Genomic DNA, 22,080 nt, shown 5'->3' on the forward strand with positions numbered 1-22,080 from the left:
CTGTATATTCTCCATGGGGAGGTGTTATAGAGTCACATTGTACCTGGCCATTTCATAGTCATTTATTCCCTGTCCTTGACTAGTTATGGCTCTTTGCAGTCATTGCTGACCTCTGTACAAAGTATTTCTGACTACCCTAGTAGCGCTAACCTGTGAGTATAAACATAGTTATTTAAAGAATAATTTCAGGACCAAATTTGGTGGTTCATGACTTCAAATTCCAGAACATGGGAGGTAGAAGCTGGCAGGCCAGACAGAAGCAGGTGGATCTCTCAGAGTTGGGCCAGCCGGGTCTAGTGAAATCCTGTCTCATAAAAGGGGCACAGGGATAGTTTTATAGACATATCTTATTTACCAGAATGACAGCAATAGCCTCCCATCTAGAGTTTATGATTTCCCTAACCTAGGCATTTGAATGGGTTTACAATACCAGATGTGAACTTCTTATGAAGCAGGCATCAAACCCAGTTAGAAAGCAAGTGGTTACTCACAACAGACTTAGAATATTGCATCAGTGGGTTATCTTGTCTATCTAGTTGTTTTTTATTTTTGTTTTTTGTACTTTTTTCCCCTTTTTGATAGAGATTCTCACTCTGTATCCATGGCTGGCTTAGAACTCACTCTGTAGGAAGAGCCACTTTCTTCTTGGTTAGATTTATTCATAAGTTTGTGTGTGGGGGGGGGACTATTGTGAATGGGATTTATTCTCAGTGTGTTTATCATTGGTTTATAGGGAGGCTACTGATTTTGTATGTTAAATTTGAGTCTTTGCTTGTTACTGAAAATGCTCATCAGCGCTGAGAGTTTTCTGGTAGATTCTTTTGAGTCTCGGGTGTAGTGCTGTGGGGTATACACCAGAGACCACTGCTTACAAATGGATTTAAACCGATAGAAATCTTGGATTAGTCGGCCAGTGAACATACTATGTGTTCGGAATCCCAGTGTAGACCCAGGCCTTTCTCAGGCTGAACTTTTAAGCACAAAAATCATGTCTTGGTTAATGAAAACTATTAGCCAGAAGTAGAACTACAGAAGCCAGAAAGCTAGGTTAGTACATTTAGAGACTTTCCAAGAACTATACACATTAGTGGGTTAGGTCTTTCTTTTAGTTTTGGCAGGTGGTGTTGTCCATGTACTGAGTTTTACAGTCACACTTCTATCATCGAGTCATCTGTGCTAAAGTCTAGGACACTGCTACATATAGAATCAATCAAATGAAATAAGGACACATTGACTTAATCCTTTCCTATTTATAGCCTTTTTACTTCATTTTGTCTTACTGCTCTAGTTAAGTCTTCAAACACTATATTGAATAGCAGAAATTCTTAATTCTTGTCTTGGTGGAAATGTTGCTAAGTTTTCCATCATTTAGCATTTTGTTGACTATAAGTTTGTCATATTTTACCTTTATTATGTTGAGACATGTTCCTTCTATTCCTAGTTTCTTCTACATTTTTAATTGATATTTATTGAGCTCTACCTTTTTTCTGCTCCCCTCCCTTCCCCTCTTCAGCCCTCCCCCAAGGTCCCCATGCTCCCAATTTACTCAGGAGATCTTGTCTTTTTCTACTTTCTACTTCTCATGTAGATTAGATCTATGTAAGTCTCTCTTAATGTCTTCATTGTTGTTTAAGTTCTCTGGGATTGTGGTTTGTGGGCTGGCTTTCTTTGCTTTATGTTTAAAAAACCACCTATGAGTGAGTATATGTGATAATTGTCTTTCTGTGTCTGGGTTACCTCACTCAAAATAATGTTTTCTAGCTCCATCCATTTTCCTGCAAAAGTCAAGCTGTCGTTATTTTCTTCTGCTGTGTATACTCCATTGTGTAAATGTACCACATTTTCCTTATCCATTCTTCAGTCGAGGGGCATTTAGGTTGTTTCCAGGTTCTGGCTATGAATCAAACAATGCTGCTCTGAACATAGTTGAGCTCATGTCCTTGTGGTACAATTGAACATCCTTTGGATATATACCCCAAAGTGGTATTGCTGGGTCTTGAGGAAAATTGTTTCCTAATTTCTGAGAAATCGCCACGCTGACATCCAAAGGGGCCGCACTAGCTTGCATTCCCACCAGCAATGCAGAAGTGTTCCCTTTCCCCACAACCTCTTCAGCATAAGTTGTCATCATCAGTGGTTTTTTTTTTTTTTTTTTTTTTTTTGCTTTTTCGAGACAGGGTTTCTCTGTGGTTTTGGAGCCTGTCCTGGAACTGGCTCTTGTAGACCAGGCTGGTCTCGAACTCACAGAGATCCGCCTGCCTCTGCCTCCCGAGTGCTGGGATTAAAGGCGTGCGCCACCACCGCCCGGCTTGTCATCAGTGTTTTTGATCTTGGCCATTCTTACAGGTGAAAGATGGAATGTCAGAGTTGTTTTAATTTGCATTTCTCTGACGACTAAGAATATTGAATATTTCCTTAAGTGTCTTTCAGCCATTTTAGATTCCTGTGTTGAGAGTTCTCTGTTTAGGTCTGTACTCCATTTTTTTTTTCTGGATTATGTGAACTTTTGGTGTCCACTTTCTTGAGTTCTTTGTATATTTTGGACATCAGACCTCCCATTCTGTAGGCTGTTGTTTTGTCTTGTTGACTGTGTCCTTTGCTTTACAGAAGCTTTTCAGTTTCAGGAGGCCCCATTTATTAATTGTTTCTCTCAGTGTCTGTGCTGCTGGGGTTATATTTAGGAAGTGGTTCCCTGTGCCAATGCATTCAAAGTGTACTTTCCACTTTTTCTTCTATAAGGTTCAGTGTGATTGACTGCATGTTGAGGTCTTGATCCATTTGGACTTGAGTTTTGTGCATGGTGATAGATATGGGTCTATTTTCATTCTTCTACGTGTTGATATGCAGTTATGCCAGCACCACTTGTTAAATATGTTTTCTTTTTTTCATTTGATATATTTTGCTTCTTTGTCAAAGATCAGGTGTTTGAAGATGTGTGGATTGATATCTGGGTCTTCTATTCGGTTCCATTGGTCCTCCTGTCTGTTCTTTTTTTTTTAAATATTTATTGTTTTATTATATATACAATATTCTGTCTGTGTATATGCCTGCAGGCCAGAAGAGGGCAGCAGACCCCATTACAGATGGCTGTGAGCCACCATGTGGTTGCTGGGAATTGATCTCAGGACCTCTGGAAGAGCTTATCCTAAGTGTCTTTTTTCCCTGTGGTGACGTATTTTCTTAGAGGGAACAAAAAGATGTTTCCTGCTTTTGATCCAATCTGCTTGTCTGTATCTTGCTTTGTAATATTGAGATCATTAATATTCAGAGCTCTTATTGAATGCTGTGCGCTGATTCCTGTTATTTTGTTGATTTTTATAGTGTTTTATTTTTTTCCTTTCCTGATTATTATTCTGGTGTGACTTGTTTCATGTGAATGGGTTGTTTGTTTGTTTTTAGTCTGGAACATTCCTTTAAAGTAGCTTCTATAGAGAGATGACTTAATGGTTGTAAATTCTGTTAGCCCGTTTTTTTTTTTTAAATATTTATTTATTTATTATGTATACAATATTCTTTCTGCGTGTATGCCTGAAGTCCAGAAGAGGGCACCAGACCTCATTACAGATGGTTGTGAGCCACCATGTGGTTGCTGGGAATTGAACTCAGGACCTTTGGAAGAGCAGGCAATGCTCTTAACCGCTGAGCCATCTCTCCAGCCCCCTGTTAGCCCGTTTTTATCATAGAAAGTTTACTTCTGCTTCTGCTGTGACAGATATCTCTGCTTGTTCTGGCAGCATTTGTGGGTTAGCAATTGACTTTTAAAACTTGAAGTGCATCTTTCTAGGACCTTCTACTTTTTCACTAAGTTTTAGTTGATAAATCTACTGTTATTCTGATGGATCTGCCTTTATGTGTAACTTCATGTATTTCTCTGCTACTTTCAGTATGCTTTCTTTGTTCTGTGTATTTAGTATTTTAATTAGAATCCAAGGGGAAGTTCTTTCTTGGTGTCCTGAATGTCCTCCTTATATGGATGGACATTTCTTTTCTCTTATGATTTTTTTGAAAAGTTTTGTGTGTTTTTAAAATAAAAATTTTCTCCTATGCCCCTGACCTTTAGACTTGGTCTTTTCATAGTATCACACGAGTCTTGGAATTCTCACGTGTACGTTTTTATTACCTTGATTTTGTCCTTACTGAATTGTTCCAGTTCTTCCATCTTGTCTTTCGGCTCGGATATTTTTTCTCTCCTTCATCTATTCTGTTGGTGAAACTTTGTACAGAACTTTTAGCTATGACTTAATATTTTTCTTCAGTATCATTTTATTGACTTCTTTCATACCACACATCATTATTCTTATTTTATTCAACTGTCTATATTCTTCATCTGCAGTAAATCTTTTTATTGGAACACTCTTTTCTTCTGGTTTTTCAAGACAGGGTTTCTCTGTGTAACACTCCTAGCTGTCCTAGAACTAGCTCTCGTAGACCAGGCCGGCCTTGAACTCACAGAGATCTGCCTGTCTCTGCCTCCTGAGTGCTGGGATTAAAGGCTGTGCCACTACCGTCTGGCTTATGAGAACATTTTAATAGTAATAATTCTCAAAATAGCAGTAAATATAAGTTTATAAAATGTGGCTTATCATGAGAAGTTATATTTATTTTAAAGTTTGTAAGAGTAAAATTTCATGAAACAATATAACCATTCAGAAGTAATGCAATTAAAAAAATCTTTGTTCCTTCTGCTTGAATAGTTATGTACCTTATTTGTTTTTCAAGGTATTCACAAAATATCTGGAGATAAAAGGCTTTTTGTGAATTGATTAGTAGTTAATGAGTTAAGTTTGTGAAATTGTTAATATCCTCATCATGTGAGATGAGAAATATATTAGTATGTTTGTGACAAAATAAAATGTATCATTCTTTTTCTTTTTTTTCCTATTTACTAGGCATTTTTATTACCAATTTGTGAAGCAGCAGCTATGAGAAAAGTGGTGAAAGTGTATCAAGAATGGATCCAACAAGAGGAAAAACCTTTGTTTATGCAGGAGCCTGACGAACGTGTGCTCCCTTCTTCAGATATACCTTGTCTCGAAAACATTACAGACCAGAATATTTCAATAGAAGATGGAGAAAAAAGAGAAGAGGTAAAATGATAACATATATATGTTTTAATGTAAGGTCAATAGATTATAGTTTTTCAAAAGTATAATAATGTGTTGATATGAATTTGTTTAGATAGGTAAAGGTTGCTTTCAGTATAATTTACGTTTTATATCACAGTATTTTTCTCAGTACTCTTTTGCAAAGTTCTGTGATGTCACAATTTTATTTTATTTTTATTTTGATGCTGTAATCTAAAAGCAAAAAAATAAACAAGTAACAGCGAGGTTATGTTGTGTAGATCAGGTCTTTGTAAATTTTTTTCACTGGCAATAAGTTTTTATACAACACTGTATATATCAGCGTAAACAAAGGTACCTGAGATAAATAAGATGGCACTTGGGGGGCAGAGGCACGCAGTCGCTTCTACATAGCAAGTTCCAGGCCAGCCAATGCTACATGGTCAAAAAAAGAAAAACAAAAGATATATGAATCATTCATTAGGAATAAATCATAAAGAAATTTATTTTTAAAGAGTTTGATATATATAATCTTATCATTTATTAAAAACAAAAACAAATTTCCACACTAATAGACTGGATAGGAAAAGAAATAGACTTGACTGAGTATTTGATACTGGAGGACATGAGAATTTTCCTCATTTTTAATATTTAATGGATATTTTTGTTATAATCACCAGTGCTAATTATGCCACTTTGTGTAAATATGTAGTGCAAAATATTGGAAGTTATCTCTCAGGCCATTTTAGAAATTTTGGAAGTTCTATCTTAATGTCAAGCTAATACTCATTTTTTAAAATTGCTGCTCAAGTCAGCAACTTAACAACAATTTTTTAAAAAATCAAATATTCTGACACAGTTTAATCCAAAGAAATACTAATTTGATACTTCCATGCTGGGGAATGAAAAATATGAAAATATTAAGTCTTTGTTCCATAATTATGCCATTATATTTTCTAAAAGCAGGAAACTTACATATATAGTAAAAACACTGCAGTTCATAACACACTGTAGTCCTTAATCTGATCAACATTTATTGATGTTTTGTCATGTGAAGACATGCTAAGTAGATATTGTGTATATTGTTTATTCAGAGCCAGGGACTATAGTCCAGCCATGAAATGAATGAGCACAGGCCAGTGTGCCAGGAACAGCTTAGATTCATTATGTGTTTGATTGTAATTTTCTATCATACACTCACTGTTGCTAAATGGTTCACTTATCCCACGTTCATTTCTTAACCTATGGTTAAGAAAGTGTTGGGGTATATATCAGAGGTAGAGCCGGTTGTATTTTAAACATGTGCCAAATCAAAATTGCTACTAAAGGACATACTTTGTGTGTTATGATTATCAAATTATTGTTCCTTCTTTTCTCAAAGTATTGTCTGCTTATGCTGTGAATGGCTACCCATTACAAACTAGAATGTTTTGAATTCTTCTCTAGAGTCTTTTGCATTAGAGCTAACTGCAGAATTCAAAATTTTCCTGACATGATGAAATATATTGCTAGTGATAAGAAAGCCAAGAATTTATTCACAGAGCAGAAAGAAAAGGGAACAGAGGTAGAACTGGGTCACTGATTCTATTCATTCCTGAGACCTAAGCAAATTTTTGAATGTTCAACTCTTGTCATGTATCAGACTCTCTAGCACCTAGAAGCCGAGATGAAATTAGGAGTAAAAAAGACTGTCTGGCCAGGCATTGGTAGTGCACACCTTTAATCCCAGTACTTGGGAGGTAGAGGCAGGTGGATCTCTGTGAGTTTGAGGCCAGCCTGGTCTATAAAGCAAGTTCCAGGACAACTATGGTTACGCAGAGAAACCCTGTCTCGAAAAAAAAAAAAGCAAAAAAAAAAGCAGACTGTCTTTATCTGATATGTTTTTCTATAGTCCAGAGTTTGAGGAGCAGGTTAATTTAACCTCGCCAGTGGAGTTTAATCAGGATAAGGATGCATGAAGAATAGAGGGTTTTTTGTTTGTTTGTTTGTTTGTTTGTTTTTCTTTTTTTTTGTTTTTCGAGACAGGGTTTCTCTGTGGTTTTGGAGCCTGTCCTGGAACTAGCTCTTGTAGATCAGGCTGGTTTCGAACTCACAGAGATCCTGCCTCTGCCTCCCGAGTGCTGGGATTAAAGGTGTGCGCCACCACTGCCCGGCAGAATAGAGGGGTTCTACATGGATTAATTGAGAGAGGGATTGCAGAATCTGCCTAGAGAGCCTAGGATGGTCTCAAACTGCCAATGTTGGCTTAGTGTTTTGAATGATGCTCTTTATAAGATAAGGAAATGTTTAAGTAGTATTGCTAAGACAATGGTAGAAGCCTGATTAGCATTTATGAGACCTTGAGTTTTATCCCTAACTATTCCCAAAAAAGCAAATAAAAGAAAAAAGGACAAATGTAATTGTATTATATAAACTGGTTTTTTTGTTTGCTTGTTTTTATTTGTTTGTTTGTTTGTTTGTTTTTGAGACAGGGTCTAATGTATTTCAGACTCTCGTCAGTCTCACTATATAACCTAGGATGATTTTAAACTCTTGATCATACCTGTCTCCACTTCCCAAGTACTGGGATCACAAATATATACCACCAGACCCATCAAAGTATATAAAATTAATCATAAAATTTGTGAAAGATAGTTCAAAGTACTGTTAGGTATTAGTAAGAAATGTCAGATATTTCAGTTATGGTAGAAAGTACACCTATCAGGCTAAATGATGTATTTTCCACCACCCTTTTAGTTATACTGTGCCTATGTACCTACCCTCCATCATTTATATAGGAATAGTATAATAAATATATACAGAATTAAAAACACAGGCTAGACATTTTGGTGCATGCTTTTAATTCCATCACTGAAGAGGCAGAGGTAGATGGATCTCTGTGAGTTTGAGACCAGTCTGATCTACATAGTTCCAGGACAGCCAAGAGCTACACAGTGTGAGACCCCATCTCAACAAGAACGAAAACAAACAAGCATGAAAACAAACAAGCACACAAAAGACCAATCAAACAAACCAAAAACCAAACTGCACCCAAAAAACAAATAGAAGTAATGAGTGGGTTGAGGGAAGGTGAGTTGATAATACAGATATATTGATAGCTTCATCTTCTGTTGGTTATTCATATAAATATTGCCATTATCAGTGTGATTGTTTAAGAGCTAGTAGCTCTTGTAAGGATATTAACCCAAACAATATAGTCACTAATTGATTGACATCTGATTAGTTCAATATATATTACAATTGCATAAATTTTGGTGTTATAAAAATGAAATTACAGAGTCAGATAATTATGAATGGGTTTTTATTTCACATAGCATTGAACATGTTTGGAAGACACTAGGCTGTTTTTCTTTGAGTTTTTCGTACTTTTGTGCACCTTGTAGGACATTAGGCATTTCCTAGTGCATCTCATTAAATTCCAGTGGCATTTTCCAATAAAGTACCCCCAAAATGTTCAGAATGTCCTCTAAAGCACAGTATGTGTTATAAAACTGTTACTGCTGTGATCCTAGAGCGTGAAGGAGAACACTTTATACTCTGCAGGAAGGTGGTAATACCGTATGAACAGCCGGTGGCTCAGTGGGAAAGAAGTCATAGAGTCTAAGTTGTAACTAATGTGGCTGGAGTGGGTAGGAATGGGGAGTTTGTGGGGAAAGGCTTGTCTTTATACCTGCAGGTCATTTAGGAAGACTTCAGAAGACATATTGTCATAGAGATACAGAGCCCAAGAGAAAGGCTGGGCTAGAGCTTTGAGTGTTGTATTGACTCCTCACAGAGCTGAGTTCCCGGTCAGTTTCTATTTAGGACAGAGTATTAGATAAAACTACCTATATGTTGTAGGTATAACACTACTCAAGCTGTAAGAAGGCGGCTCTTTGGAACTATTGGTGACAGAGGACTAGGAGTGTCACTGTGGTAGAGTGCTTGCATACCATACGGAAGACCCTGAGTTGGTTTCCTGCACCACAGAAGGGCAGGAGCAGGCATAGTGGCTCCTACCTGTAATTCTAGCCCTTGGGAGACTGAAGCAGAGAGACTTAATAGTTCAAGGCCATGTGGGCTAAGAATGAGACCCTGTCTGGGAGGGAGGAAGAAAAGGAGGTATTATTGATAAATATTCAAAAGCAACAGTGGTAGGGGTGGGGTAGCTCGGTGGATTAAGTATCCACACAAGCACACTTGGATACAAGTACTTGTACACCCTGTGTACACACATACACCTTACAGCACTACAAAACAGGCTTTTACTTGAGGGAGCTTGTAGCCTGTACCTACCAGCACCAACTCAAGCAGAAAGCTTCAGTAGTAGTTGTCTGAAACAGTGCCTTTTGTTTTTAAGAATTTTACTGTTATTAAAAATCTGTTTTCTAGTTATGTAGATTTTGGCATTCAGTATAGAACAGAATTAATCTTTTATAAAGCAGTGAATAGTGTAATATGATGGTTGAATATGTGAGAATATACACAAATGACTCCATATATGATGTGATATTAACTCTAGCTAGTCATTATCCATAATTTTTTCTGTTAAAATTTTTTACAGTGAATACATATCACTTATTAGTTAAACCTTTTTTATCTTTGGTTTATTTTTATTATTTTTAGTTATGTATAGGTCTCTGTGTGTGCATGTGGGTATGTGCACATGAGAGCAGGTGCTCTCGGAAACCCCAGAGTCTTGTGGAGCTGGAGTTATAGACAGTTGTAAGCCTGCTGATATGGGTGCTAGGAACTAAACTCAGGTGCTCTGGAAGAGCAGTCAGTGCTCTTCACTGCTGAGTCATCTCTCCACCCCCTAAAACGATCTGCTTTGAAGGAAAGACTCAGTTTAATAGTGGGATCTAATAATTCCATACACATTTTATGTTACTGACTTGTTGCAACATTCTCATTGATGAAATATTTGACATTTTGCTTCAGGAAAATGGGACCAATATTTCTGAGCATGTTCGAAATTCTAGTTGGACCAAAAATGGTTCTTATCAAGTTGCTTTTCATGCCTCTGAAGAAGCCACAGAACAAAATATTCAAGCTGGTACACAGGCAGTTTTGCAGGTGGGTAGCTTTATACTTACTGTTGTTTGTGTGTATGTTTGTAGTTCCTGGGATTGAACCCGGGGCTTTGTGGCATGCTAGGCAAGTTTTCTACCAATGAACTACATATCTAGCCCTTCAGCTTAAAAAAAAGTCATTAAATATTTCAAATGCCCATAGTTTGGGATTTCATATTATATTAAATTTATATATATATATGTATATATATATAATTTATATATATACTACTCACATCTGTGAGTTATCACTATGCCATATTTGTCTTTCATAAAATAAATACTGACAAACATTATATAGTTCATAGATGGAAAAAGATGTTGAGATTCAAGACTAATAAAGGAAAGGTAAACTGAATTAGGAAAATATAATTTTGTTTTTACATTTAGTGTGTATATTGGGGGGTACAAGTATGTGTTTGCCATGCGGAGGTCAGTAGATAATTTGTGCCAGTGTATTCTCTTCTAACCATGTATAAGCATGTGTATGCCAGAGATCATACTTGAGTCATCAGACTTGGCAGCAAGGGCCTTGCCCACTAAACCATGTCACTAGCCTCAGAATTTTTAAAAAACAACATTTCACATCCTCTGTAGACAGTGAAGAATTACAATATGATAATTCATGTAATGGGCGGGTGTACAGAAATAGGAATCCATAAATGTTTCCTGAGTCTCCATCTGCACATCTCATCTGACTTGCTGTGTGTTTCATTATGCTTTTCTCCCACTGTTAGATGTTTGCTCTTTTAAAGGATTTGCAGGAGTTTCTTATATTCCTTTTCTCCTTTTCCTTCTCTTCAGTTTGTGCTTTTTTCAATGGTACTTAGTACAGCACCCAAGGCCTAGGACATGATGCTTGAGCATCCTGTCTGTCACAGAGCTGTGCTCTCACCAATTCTTTTTTCTTGTCAAAACCACTTCTAACATCTATCTTGTTAAATCAAAAGTCCTTTTTTATTTTATTTTTTTGAGGTAGAGTTGCACTGTATATACCAGGTGGCCTCTAACTCCCAGAGATCCATCTGTCTCTGCCTTTGCAGCAATGTGGTTAAAGGTACACACATCTGTGTTTTACTAAAAGTACATTTACATTCTTACCTGACTGCTGGTCTAGTGAGGAGCATATGCTGAGAGAGGGTTGTTCTCCCTGAGATCCTCCCACACTGTCCTCAGAATAGCATATCCTCCTGTTCTTTTCTCACTGACCGCTCTCTAGGTAGATGATTTCACATTGATTTTTTCTGTGTCTCCCTGACTGTTCTCATGGAAGTACCTAGAATTAGGTACTTGATTATGACTATAGACCACTCACTTTAGAAATGTGCTTTTAATATGGATCCATTTATTTGAGTGTTAATGAGCTTAAATATCATATGCCAAAATGGTAGTAGAAATGGGAGTATTAACTAATACATGGTGGTTTTAAATTTATTCTAGATCAGTACTTGTTTCTTTCTGTCTCTCTGTCTCTCATTCTGTGTGTGTGTGTGTGAGAGAGAGAGAGACAGAGAGACAGAGAGACAGACGGAGACTGATAGATCAAGTCTTATTTTTTATCCCAGACTGGCCTCACACCTTCAGCCTCCTTGTCATCTTTCTGAGTTCTGGGATTACAGGTATTAACCCTGCATGCCAGTCTATTTTTTTCTTTAAATAAGAAATTTATCATTCAGCCAGATGTGTTGGCTCATGCCTATAATTTTGGCACTCAAGAGGCAACAGCAGCAGCAGCAGGATTGCAACACATTTCAGCTTATCCTGGTCTGTGTAGTTAGTTTCAGATCAACCAGGGCTACAGAGTGAGATCCTGTTCTAAAGAAATGAGAAAATGAAAACCACCATTGAAATGTCATTATGAATAATTAATGATTTCTCTTATTATAGGTGTTCATTATAAACTCATCAAATATATTTCTTCTTGAACCTGCGAATGAAATAAAAAATCTTTTGGATGAGCACACAGATATGTGTAAACGTATTCTTAACATTTATCGATACATGGTTGTGCAAGTATCAATGGACAAGAAGACCTGGTAACAATTGTTTATCTTTATATAGTTATTGTTCTCTGTATAAGTATAGTAATTTTTCAAGGGATAATGTCTATGAATAGGGCATGTGACAATATTAGAGTGTTGTTTCTGAATGAGTACAAATATTTATATACTAATCATGGTGACAGTAGACTGTCTCATTTTATTCCAAACATCCTTGATTAAGCTTCCATAAGACCCCTCGAACTATCTGAAGTATGCGTATGTTGTCATTTCTTTCTCCTATGAATGAATGCATGCATTTCTATATATACAGAGAAATTAATTTTTGCTTGTGTTAAGTGATTGAAGATGTTAGTAGATGATTGACTGAACTTTTAAAGCCTATCTCTTTACTGTGGCTTTCAAAGCCTTGTGTTAATAGGCCCCTTCCTGCTCTTTCCTTATGTTTGACTTCTTAAATTTAACTTACACCTTGCATCCTTCCCAGAATTGTCAAAGTGATCTTTCCTGAGCATGTTCTGAATTTTGCTTTAGAATGTCTACCATGTTTTCTGTGGTCACTAAAGGTGATGGATTCCACCTTCCTCTTTCTGTATTTCTTTTCTATGTATTTTTTCCTCACTTCCTTTTGTTCTCGGTGGGTTCTACTGTATAATTCTCAAAATTGTCTGGATTCCTAAGTTACTTGTATTAATGTCTGTTTACTCATATGTGTTGGAGCCACCACCAAGAATAATACAGTTATCTTAATTTTGTATACTTACTTTACTTAGTGTAATACTATATACTTAGTCCCCTGAGGATTACAGGTGAATTCCACCATGCCTGGCTATCAGCCTCATATGTTGGTATGTTGCTGAATTTGTTTCCAAATATCAGCTGTAGTTTTATGGTATCAGCAGGAAGCATCTAGAAGAACGAGTTTAAGGTAAAGACAATGTTAGAATTAGTTCCATTTCCAATACACATGTAGAACAAAAGACTGAAACAGTTGTTAAATGGGGCTCAGCAGTTAAGAGCTCTTTATGCCTTTCCAGAGAACCTGAGTTCAGTTCCCAGCACCCACATTAGGGGGTCCACCACTGCTGGTAACTCCAGCTCCAGGGAATCTGATGCCTTCTGACTTCCTCAGGTGCCTGCACACATGTGACCTATACTCACACAGATACACCTGTAAACATATAAATGATTTTCTAAATCACTGAAACTAAAAGGGAGGAAAGGGTATGGTGGCAAGCCTCTGTATCCTAGGGACATGGAATCAGAGGGATTAGGAGTTCAAAGTCATCTTTGGCTCTATAGGAATGTTGAAGCCAGCCTAGGTTTTATGAGACTCTGTCTTAAGAAACAAATGGGGAGGGGGAGTTGGGAGGAAGAGAAGCAATATCTTTGCCTTTTCTTTTTTCCCAAGTGTTCATTATTAAAACCGTACAACATAAAATTTGTACCTGGAGGTATTGTACCCTAAAGGGTTTCATGATAGCTTCATAAAGGCTTACAAACTTCAATTCTTAATTTTAATATTAAAGAATACTAAAAACTTGGTACTCTTTCAAAGATTTAGTATTTGAGTTATTCCAGTGGTAATGTTATTTTCACAACATATGGATGTGAAAATTGATCACTAACCCAAAGCAGGAAGAAACATTAATGGATCTTCTTTCTTTAAGGGAACAGATGCTGCTCGTGTTGCTCAGAGTCACGGAGTCTGTGCTGAAGATGTCATCACAAGCTTTTCTACAGTTCCAGGGGAAAAAAACCATGACCCTGGCAGGTCGACTTGCAGGACCACTTTTCCAGGCAATAAAAATAAATAGCTAGAAGCGTGTTCGTTTTTAAAAGATTCACTGAAGCTGAGCTTGTTAGTAGGGGAAAATGCTTTAAATCAGAAATCTGTTTAAGTATCTTTTATAGAGCTAAATTAAAAGCCGCTCAGCTGAATAGCCATGCACACAAATTCACCACATAATGGAAGAGAAACGTTGTCACAAAGAGTAATGGCCTTATTTTCCCTCCAGTGTGGTGCATGCTTATTATTTCAGAGAGCTAGCGAAGGGCTTCAAGAATAATACCTGAGTGTTTTATGAGTTTCTGAATCTCTGGGATCATTAGGAAAAACATTTTTCATTTTGTTCTGTTGTAATAAAAATGTAGTACATAACCAAGAGTCATTCTTGTGCTGCAGCCCCATAGACTTTTATTGTTCTCCTTCCTCGAGTTGATTTGATCAGTGATACTTTTGATTATACAGGAATTGCATATTTTTTCAACATGAAGGTAATGTACTGACTTTAAACTTACTATAAACTCTGAAAACAGGAAATATTTTTATGGCGACACATTAAATAAAATTACATGGTTAAAGTAATTCTTTATGTCAGAGGTAAAGACTATTTCCTATCTAATCCTTAACCATAAATGTAGCCATATAACTGGCATTTTTCAGCTCGTAGTCACTACCTAAAAATCTCTACTGATGGTAAATTAACTTTTAAAATAGAAACGTGTTATCTAAACTTTTAGAAAATTCCTCATTTTTATAACTAGTCCAGTGATAGGAGCTAGAAAAAGATACAAATTTAGCTTACTGTGCAAAATAACTTTTTTTGAAGTTTGAACATTTAGAGACAGAATGAAAGGTCACTAGTCACTTCAGTGCTGTCTTTACATTTCATTTGTGAATTTATAATAATTCCTTAGCAAAATCCATGAAGTTACAGTTTTGAAAACTTTTTATTTTTTTTACTTAATCATTAATAGGATAAATATTTAGTAACAATCTATAAAACCTTAGGGGATACCAGATAACCAGTATTTTCTGCCCTCTAAAGTATAAACTTTTAATACTGTAATTGGATTTATTACAGAATGCTCTTAATTGCTGTTGTATCTTTAAAATAAAATGTAATTTTAACCTTTAGTTCATATATTATTTTTCAAGGATATTTCATTAAGTACATCTCTAGGACCCCCTCCTTTTTTGTAGTTGTAGTACAACTACACATTATAGTCATTTCCATCTTTAGTTTGGGAATGTCGTTTGAAGTTTTTCACTTAAGAACTCAATTTCAGCACAATTTCAACACTAAATAATACAGAACCATCTCTTACATAAGTTTTACTTATCAATAATGCAGTGCAACATAAAAGTTATGCCTTAATGTTACTGCGAATTAATAGTTACCCACAATTCTTATCAGGTATTAGTAATTGCATTAGTTGCTTGTACAACATATTCTGTGATAAATTTTTTTGATTTTTAGATAAAAAGAATTGAATAGTTGATTTTGAAGTCACACTTCAAACAAATTTCATTGTTATTTTTGAATATTTGTCTTTGTAGACTCTCATTGTTGCCTGGATCAAAGCAAATCTAAATGTGTACATCTCTCGAGAACTCTGGGATGACTTACTGTCAGTATTGTCATCGTTGACCTATTGGGAGGAATTGGCCACTGAGTGGTCTCTGACCATGGAGACACTCACTAAAGTTTTAGCCAGGAATTTATATAGTTTGGATCTCAGTGATTTGCCATTGGATAAGCTGAGTGAACAGAAACAAAAAAAGCACAAAGGGAAAGGTAAGAGTTGTTCAAAGATTCTCCATAGCAGTCTGTTTAAATAATTGAGTTGGGGAAAACCAAGCCAGAAAGATTTTTTTCTATTCTCCCTTCATTTATCCTGGAGGTTTAAAACTTCCAACAATAAAATTCAAAAATATATTGTTATTTTCCTAATCTTAAAATTAGTAAGATAAAGAATGTCATATATATGTGTGTATGTATGTTTATATGTATATTTATATGTGTTATGGTCAGTCTTATATTTAACTAAAATTAAATAATATAGAATGTTAACTTTTATTTTAAATGATTAATGCAAGTCAAAATTTATAAACTGTTTTTGCCTTTTAGTATAAACAGTTTTTATGTAAGAACTGAATAGATGACTTTCTTCTATGTTTAAAGTATAGAGTAATTACTTGGAAAATTCTCTTGAAAGCATTTTATTTTAAATTACAAGTAAACATTCTCTAGGTGTGAAATAGTATTTATGTAATATTAAAGTGAAGTGGGGGCAGTGGCATAATTATTATATCACTATCGTGTCCTTGGCATTTTAAAAAATAAGTTGCCAGCTAGAAATTATACTTATCACATTTTATATTTAGTCATGATAACTAAGTATATTTCCAAACTATTTTCCTGCACTTTTTATTTCTCAAGTGGCTGTTATTGGAGAATTTTAAAAACTGTCACTACAAGATGACTTTCCTTTAGGTCATTCTTATCTCTAGATGTAGAACATTATAATAGTTTATTGTTGATGAAATAATTAATATAATTTTGAAAATCTTCCTAAGTTTTGACTATGGTTTTTATGCAAAATAAAGTTAAAAAAATCTTTATAGTGACTTTCTAATGTATTGTGAGGCAACCTTAGAATCTGCAACAATGTATTCCTGATAATTTAAAGATGGCAACCAGGCAACCACTATTCTACAAACTAATACTGCATTTCTAGGAGTTGGACATGAATTTCAGAAAGTTTCAGTTGACAAGTCATTTTCTAGAGGATGGAGTCGTGATCAGCCTGGCCAAGCACCCATGAGACAAAGAAGTGCAACAACCACTGGCTCCCCAGGAACTGAAAAGGCAAGGAGTATAGTACGGCAAAAAACTGTTGGTATGTACTCTAAAATCATGGGATTAGACGAGCAGTACAGGGATAGATGCTATCTGCGTATGCTTGTTTCTTTGGGGAGATAAAGAACTTCTAGCACTTCCTTCCCCAGTAGTTTGCATAGTCCAGTAGCATGCCTATAAGCCTAATATATATGTACTCTTGTGTTTATGCAGTTTACTTCATTCTAGGTATCCTTGTTTCCAAATTATATTTTATATTATTATATATATATTATATATCCAAAATCTATATTTTATAGAATTCAAAAAGTAGAACTTGGATTCAACATGCAGAACTCAAGCATGAGCTGGTATATTTTTATTAAGTAATTATCTTCACAAATATGGAGATGTTAGCGAACTTTTAGTATTAAAATTACATAGTCTTATTGGCTTTAGGAACTTTCAACCGGGAATTAATTCACTCCCTCTGTTGGCTGGCAACTGAGGTCAAGAAGAAATCTATGCTTTTATTTTTTTTTTTAAGCACATGAAATAGTTTTTATAATGTCATAAAAAGTGGTGTAGGAACACTGTGGAAAGCATTGTAGGCTTAAGACAACACAGCATTTTGTAGAACTAGCAACTGTCTTATTTTTTTCTAAGAACCATATAACTCGACTAAATTATATAGTAGAGAGGATTCTGCCAGAAATTCAAGGAGGGCTTATGCCATAAGTTCTTTCTTACTCTTTTTTCTTACTAAATATCTAGGTAACCTTGGACAATTTGCCAAATCTTTCTAGGTTTTATATTTTAAAAATGATTTTGTGTGCATGTGCGTGTGTGTGTGTGTGTGTGTTCCACTTTGTGCATAAAGAGGTCAGAGAACAACTTGCTTGAGTTGGTTCTGTTTCCACCATGTAGGTCCCAGAATTTAATTCAGGTTGTCAGGCTTGGTGACTCCCTGACCGTCTAGGCTCCCCTTCCTAGGTTTTAAGTGTTTCATTTTTTAGTGGTAGCGATAATACTTCTCCCACCTGAAACAGAATTGCATGATATTGTTTCAGGTTTCAAGTCCAGTAAACAAAAAGTAAATCATGAAAAGTTTTATGAAGAAAGGTACCTGCATAAAGTTGGAAAGTGCTTTGAAAGTTAGAGTTAAATGTTGTTTGTGTCTTGCTTTCTGAGACAGGGTCTCACACTGTATCCTGGGCTGGCCTGAAACACTTTACCTCAAACTTTAGGTAATTTTGCCACAGCTTCTTGTGTACTGGGATTACAGATAAGAGCCACCATGACTGACTAATTTCTTAATTTTTAAAGTTAATGTTTTATGACCATGGTGAATTAATGTGCTTATTTGATTCAGTCTGAAACCCATGCATTCCATTAAGCCCTCCTAGCATCCTCTGCCCTGTCTTCACCATTTACTTCACTAGAGGCAGACGTAACAGTTTCTTATACATTCTTCTGAAGACCCTTTATTCCCTTAGAGGCCTAACACGCATTGCCTATATACTGTGGTTAACCATGGATTTTATACGTTTAAATGGACAGAAAGTTAAATATTCAGTATTAATACACTGTTCTAAACATTAAGGATATAGTTAAGAACAAATACTTGATCTTGATTAAAAACCTAGGAAGTGATAAAGCAAATCAAAATTTAAAAACAGTCACTGGCATTTACAGTTTTAATGTTGAGCTTACAGATCCAGTTGACATAACATGTAGTAGGAAATTGCGAAGAAATGCAAGGCAAGGTCAAAGACTAGAGAATAGCAGGAGGGAGAGCAAGATTTAGATCAAGGTAGGCTTCTGTATTATACTATTTGAGAACATAGATTTGAGGAAGCATACTTTGGAAGAATCTGTAGGAGATACATTCTGGGCAGAGGGAAAATGTAAAATCCCTGAAGCCAAGAGTTTTTGTTTTTTGTGTGTGTGTGTGTTTCTTTTTGCCTCTGTCATTTGCACTGAATACTATGCAGTGCAGTTTAAGTGCAGTGTTCTTACATAGCAGTGCCTATAAGTTCATATAGTCAATGGTTTCTAAACTGAAGCAGAAATTACTGGGAAGTTTAAGTTACTAGTTACTGCTATGGGAACTAAAAGTTTCTACCTTTGTGATCTAGTGACTCTTTTATGAAACTATCCAGTGCAACCAAAAGTACAAGTTTTGGAAAGTGCCCAACAGTTTTTGTCTTCAAAAAGAGACTTTGAAAATAATAATAATAAAAAAAAAACAAAAAGAGACTTTGAAGTTTTTATGTGCTTATTATTTGTATGAGCACAAATTGAATATTTTTCTTAAGAGCTTGGTTGTCATTGTGTGTTTGCTTTGCTTTTAGAGAGGGTATGTTGTGGACCAGGCTGGCCTAGAACTCACTGTGTGGTTGGAAATGACTGTGAACTCCTGATCCTCCTCCTCTAACCACCCTAGTGCTGGGAGTACAGGTGTCCACCCATGTCCACTCAGGAATGTGATTCTTCATGTTGATGAGAGTTCTGTTTTCTATAAATGTTTCTAATTAAAGCTTTAAAGTTGTACTACTGTACCCTATTGTAAGTGACAGACACTGGTTTGCTTAAGTTTTCTCTCACCTGGAACAACTACTAAACACAAGAGTAAGTCATGACAAATCAAACTGCATAGAAGGACCTATTAGTAATTAGAAGGCTTTATTTGGGTAAGAATATGAAAATGGAATGATTTGCTAGTAGAATTTAGCTTTCTTAAAAAAAAAATTGTTCAGAGAAATGACCAGCTAGGGTACCAGCCTTGTTTTGGACTAATAATATGGAGTATTTTTCAGTGATTCCATTTGATAGCTCTCTCATTTCTTTTTTTTTAACGTGCTGAAGTGTCTGCTGTTTTTTTTTAATGCTGTTCCATTGTAATTGCTAATAGTAGGCATTTTCCTGCTTTACACCAAAAGAATTACATTCAAAATGTGTGTTGTGATTTCTTTTCTTACAGCTTGCCAGTATTTGCCGTGCTGAAATGTTTTTAATTTAAAGTTCCTTCCTTTGGATCTTTTAGTTTTCTCTGTTGCTGCTTTTTCTGTGACACAGCCTTTCATTGTAGTCACTCTTCTTTTTTCCTCCCCACTTCTTTCTTTTCCTTTTTAAAGCCATGAGAAGCCGATCCATTGGTGAATGTGCTCTGCCATCGGCCTATATTCGCAGTGCTAAAAGTGCTCCTGTTCTGATCCATACTTCCAAACCCTTCTTGCCTGATATTGTTCTCACTCCCCTTTCTGATGAGCTTTCAGGTAGTGCCACCTCTGCTAATTTCTGCACCACCCTGTTCACTTTTTAATCCTCTGCTTTCCAATTTGCTTAATCAAATAAACTCTTCAAAAGTTAATTTCTTTGGGGGGAGGTATGGGAAATTGGAAAATAATTGAGAAATCAACATTTTGAGTTATTTGAACTATTCTTGCAGTTCATTCTGGAAGTGCTAAGTTTAGTGCTGTGCCAATGTCTTATATTTTTTATTGTAAAAGGTCAAGTTGTTACATTTGATTTTTTTTTCTTTCAGGTGATTAAAAGAAGTAGTAATGAATACCTGTATCATAGATGTCTCATGACAGATAATAGACTTTGAATGTTTTATTGTTTTGATTAACAATATGGCAAATCTTAAATATTATTTCCTCCCTTCTGTATTTTTGGAACTAATTAAGGGTATATAATCACTGAAGAAAACATTTAATCTAATAGTTACTTTGTATTAGATAAAACACTATGTAGAAAGTCAAAGGATGCTCTCAAATCTCTTTAAGCCATTTCATGTAGCCCTAATTCCAAGGAACTTAAAAAAACCTCAGCTTTCCCTTTGGATTAGATCTTGATTATCAGTACCAGGATGGCATGCTCTTTTATTAAAACAGTTATCATTTAATAAAATGCATGTATTCAGCTCAGTGAGTCTGGAGAATTATACATATACCATCCACCCAAATAAAATATGGAACATTTCCACTTCCTTAAAATTTCCCTAGTCTATGCCAGTAACCACTCATCTCCACAGTTACTGCTGTTTACTGCGTCACCACAGTTAGTATTGCTTATATATAAAATTATACAGTATCATATCTTTTGGACAGAAGCAAACTTGAGTATAGTTATTGTGGAAAATGTGGTATTTCAGTGAACTTACCTGGGCATTATGAGGTACCTTTCCTAGCAGTTTGCTTAGATGTTTCTGTGACATTGCTTGTTTTAAGAGGTACTGGCATCTTTTGGTTTTGTGTGTGTGTGTATAGGGTGTTTTATCTTTTCTTTTTAAAGCCTATCTTTAGTTTAGGGGACTGAAAGATCTGTGCTAATGATATTTTAGTTAATTTTTCTCTTTCGTCTGTATTCCATCAAGATCAAATTTTCTTTTCTTTCTTTTTTTTGTTTTGTTTGTTTGTTTTTGTTTTTGTTTTGAGACAGGGTTTCTCTGACCTGGAACTAGCTCTTGTAACCAGGCTGGCCTTGAACTCATAGAGTTCCGACTGCCTCTGCCTCCTGAGTGGTGGGATTAAAGGCATGTGCCACCACTGCCCGGCAAGATCAAATTTTCTTTTAAATTATCAGGGTTCCAATAATTGAGAATTACTTATATGTAAGTGCCGAAATGTCTAAATATATCTTATGTTTGATGCTTTGTGAAGAATTATAAATGACAAAATATTTACATTTCTCAAAATGGAACAGTAAAGCATTTAGTTATTAGATATATGCAATTTCTAGATAGAATATATAAGAATTACTTCCGAATAGTATTCTGATACTGTTCTTGTTTTGAGTCAGGGTTTTACTTTGTAGCTCAAACTAATCTAAAACTACGTAGCTTAGGCTGGCCTACAACAATGATCCTCTTGCCTCAGCCTCCTAAGTTCCGGGACAGCATGCACAAGCCACCATGCCCAATCTCATATTATGGTGTATTTGGAAAATATTCAAGTATTATTTTGAAACCATAATGTAATATGTTAGAGCTAGTGTATAATTAAATTGGTATTTGAACTTGCAGTTAAATGCCAAAAGTAAAGTGGGCAATTTGGCCTTAATCCAAACCTTGATACCCATAAGATTTTTTTTTTTTGTTTGTTTGTTTGTTTGGCTGGTTGGTAGGTTTTTAGAGACAGGGTTTTCCTACAGAGCACTGGCCATCCTAGAACTCACTCTATAGACCAGGCTGGCTTTGAACTCAAAGATCACCTGTCTTTGCCTCAGAGAGTACCTGGATTAAAGATGTGAGCCACTGTGCCCAAATGATCCATAACTATTTGATGAATACATCAGTAAAATTTAGGGCTTCAGTGCAGACTGTAGGACAGTTGGA

The 22,080-nt window shown here is 35.7% G+C and overlaps 1 protein-coding gene across 5 annotated transcripts in view; it reads left to right on the forward strand.

Annotated features, from left to right (window-relative positions):
• The window catches only part of Ralgapa1 (Ral GTPase activating protein catalytic subunit alpha 1), a 220,028-nt gene that overhangs the window by 70,846 nt on the left and 127,102 nt on the right, over positions 1-22,080 (forward strand). For 3 of the 5 annotated variants that reach the window (XM_057782719.1, XM_057782722.1, XM_057782721.1), the window contains exons 11-17: positions 4,890-5,087; positions 9,984-10,118; positions 12,002-12,150; positions 13,785-13,914; positions 15,458-15,695; positions 16,639-16,800; positions 19,877-20,017. In XM_057782719.1, the coding sequence (XP_057638702.1) occupies positions 4,890-5,087; positions 9,984-10,118; positions 12,002-12,150; positions 13,785-13,914; positions 15,458-15,695; positions 16,639-16,800; positions 19,877-20,017 (1,153 nt within the window). The remainder of the gene's footprint in view (positions 1-4,889; positions 5,088-9,983; positions 10,119-12,001; positions 12,151-13,784; positions 13,915-15,457; positions 15,696-16,638; positions 16,801-19,876; positions 20,018-22,080) is intronic. The other 2 variants (XM_057782720.1, XM_057782723.1) reach the window with 1 other exon arrangement.

This window comes from Chionomys nivalis, chromosome 10 (assembly GCF_950005125.1).
Source record: "Chionomys nivalis chromosome 10, mChiNiv1.1, whole genome shotgun sequence".
Lineage (NCBI taxonomy): Eukaryota > Metazoa > Chordata > Mammalia > Rodentia > Cricetidae > Chionomys > Chionomys nivalis.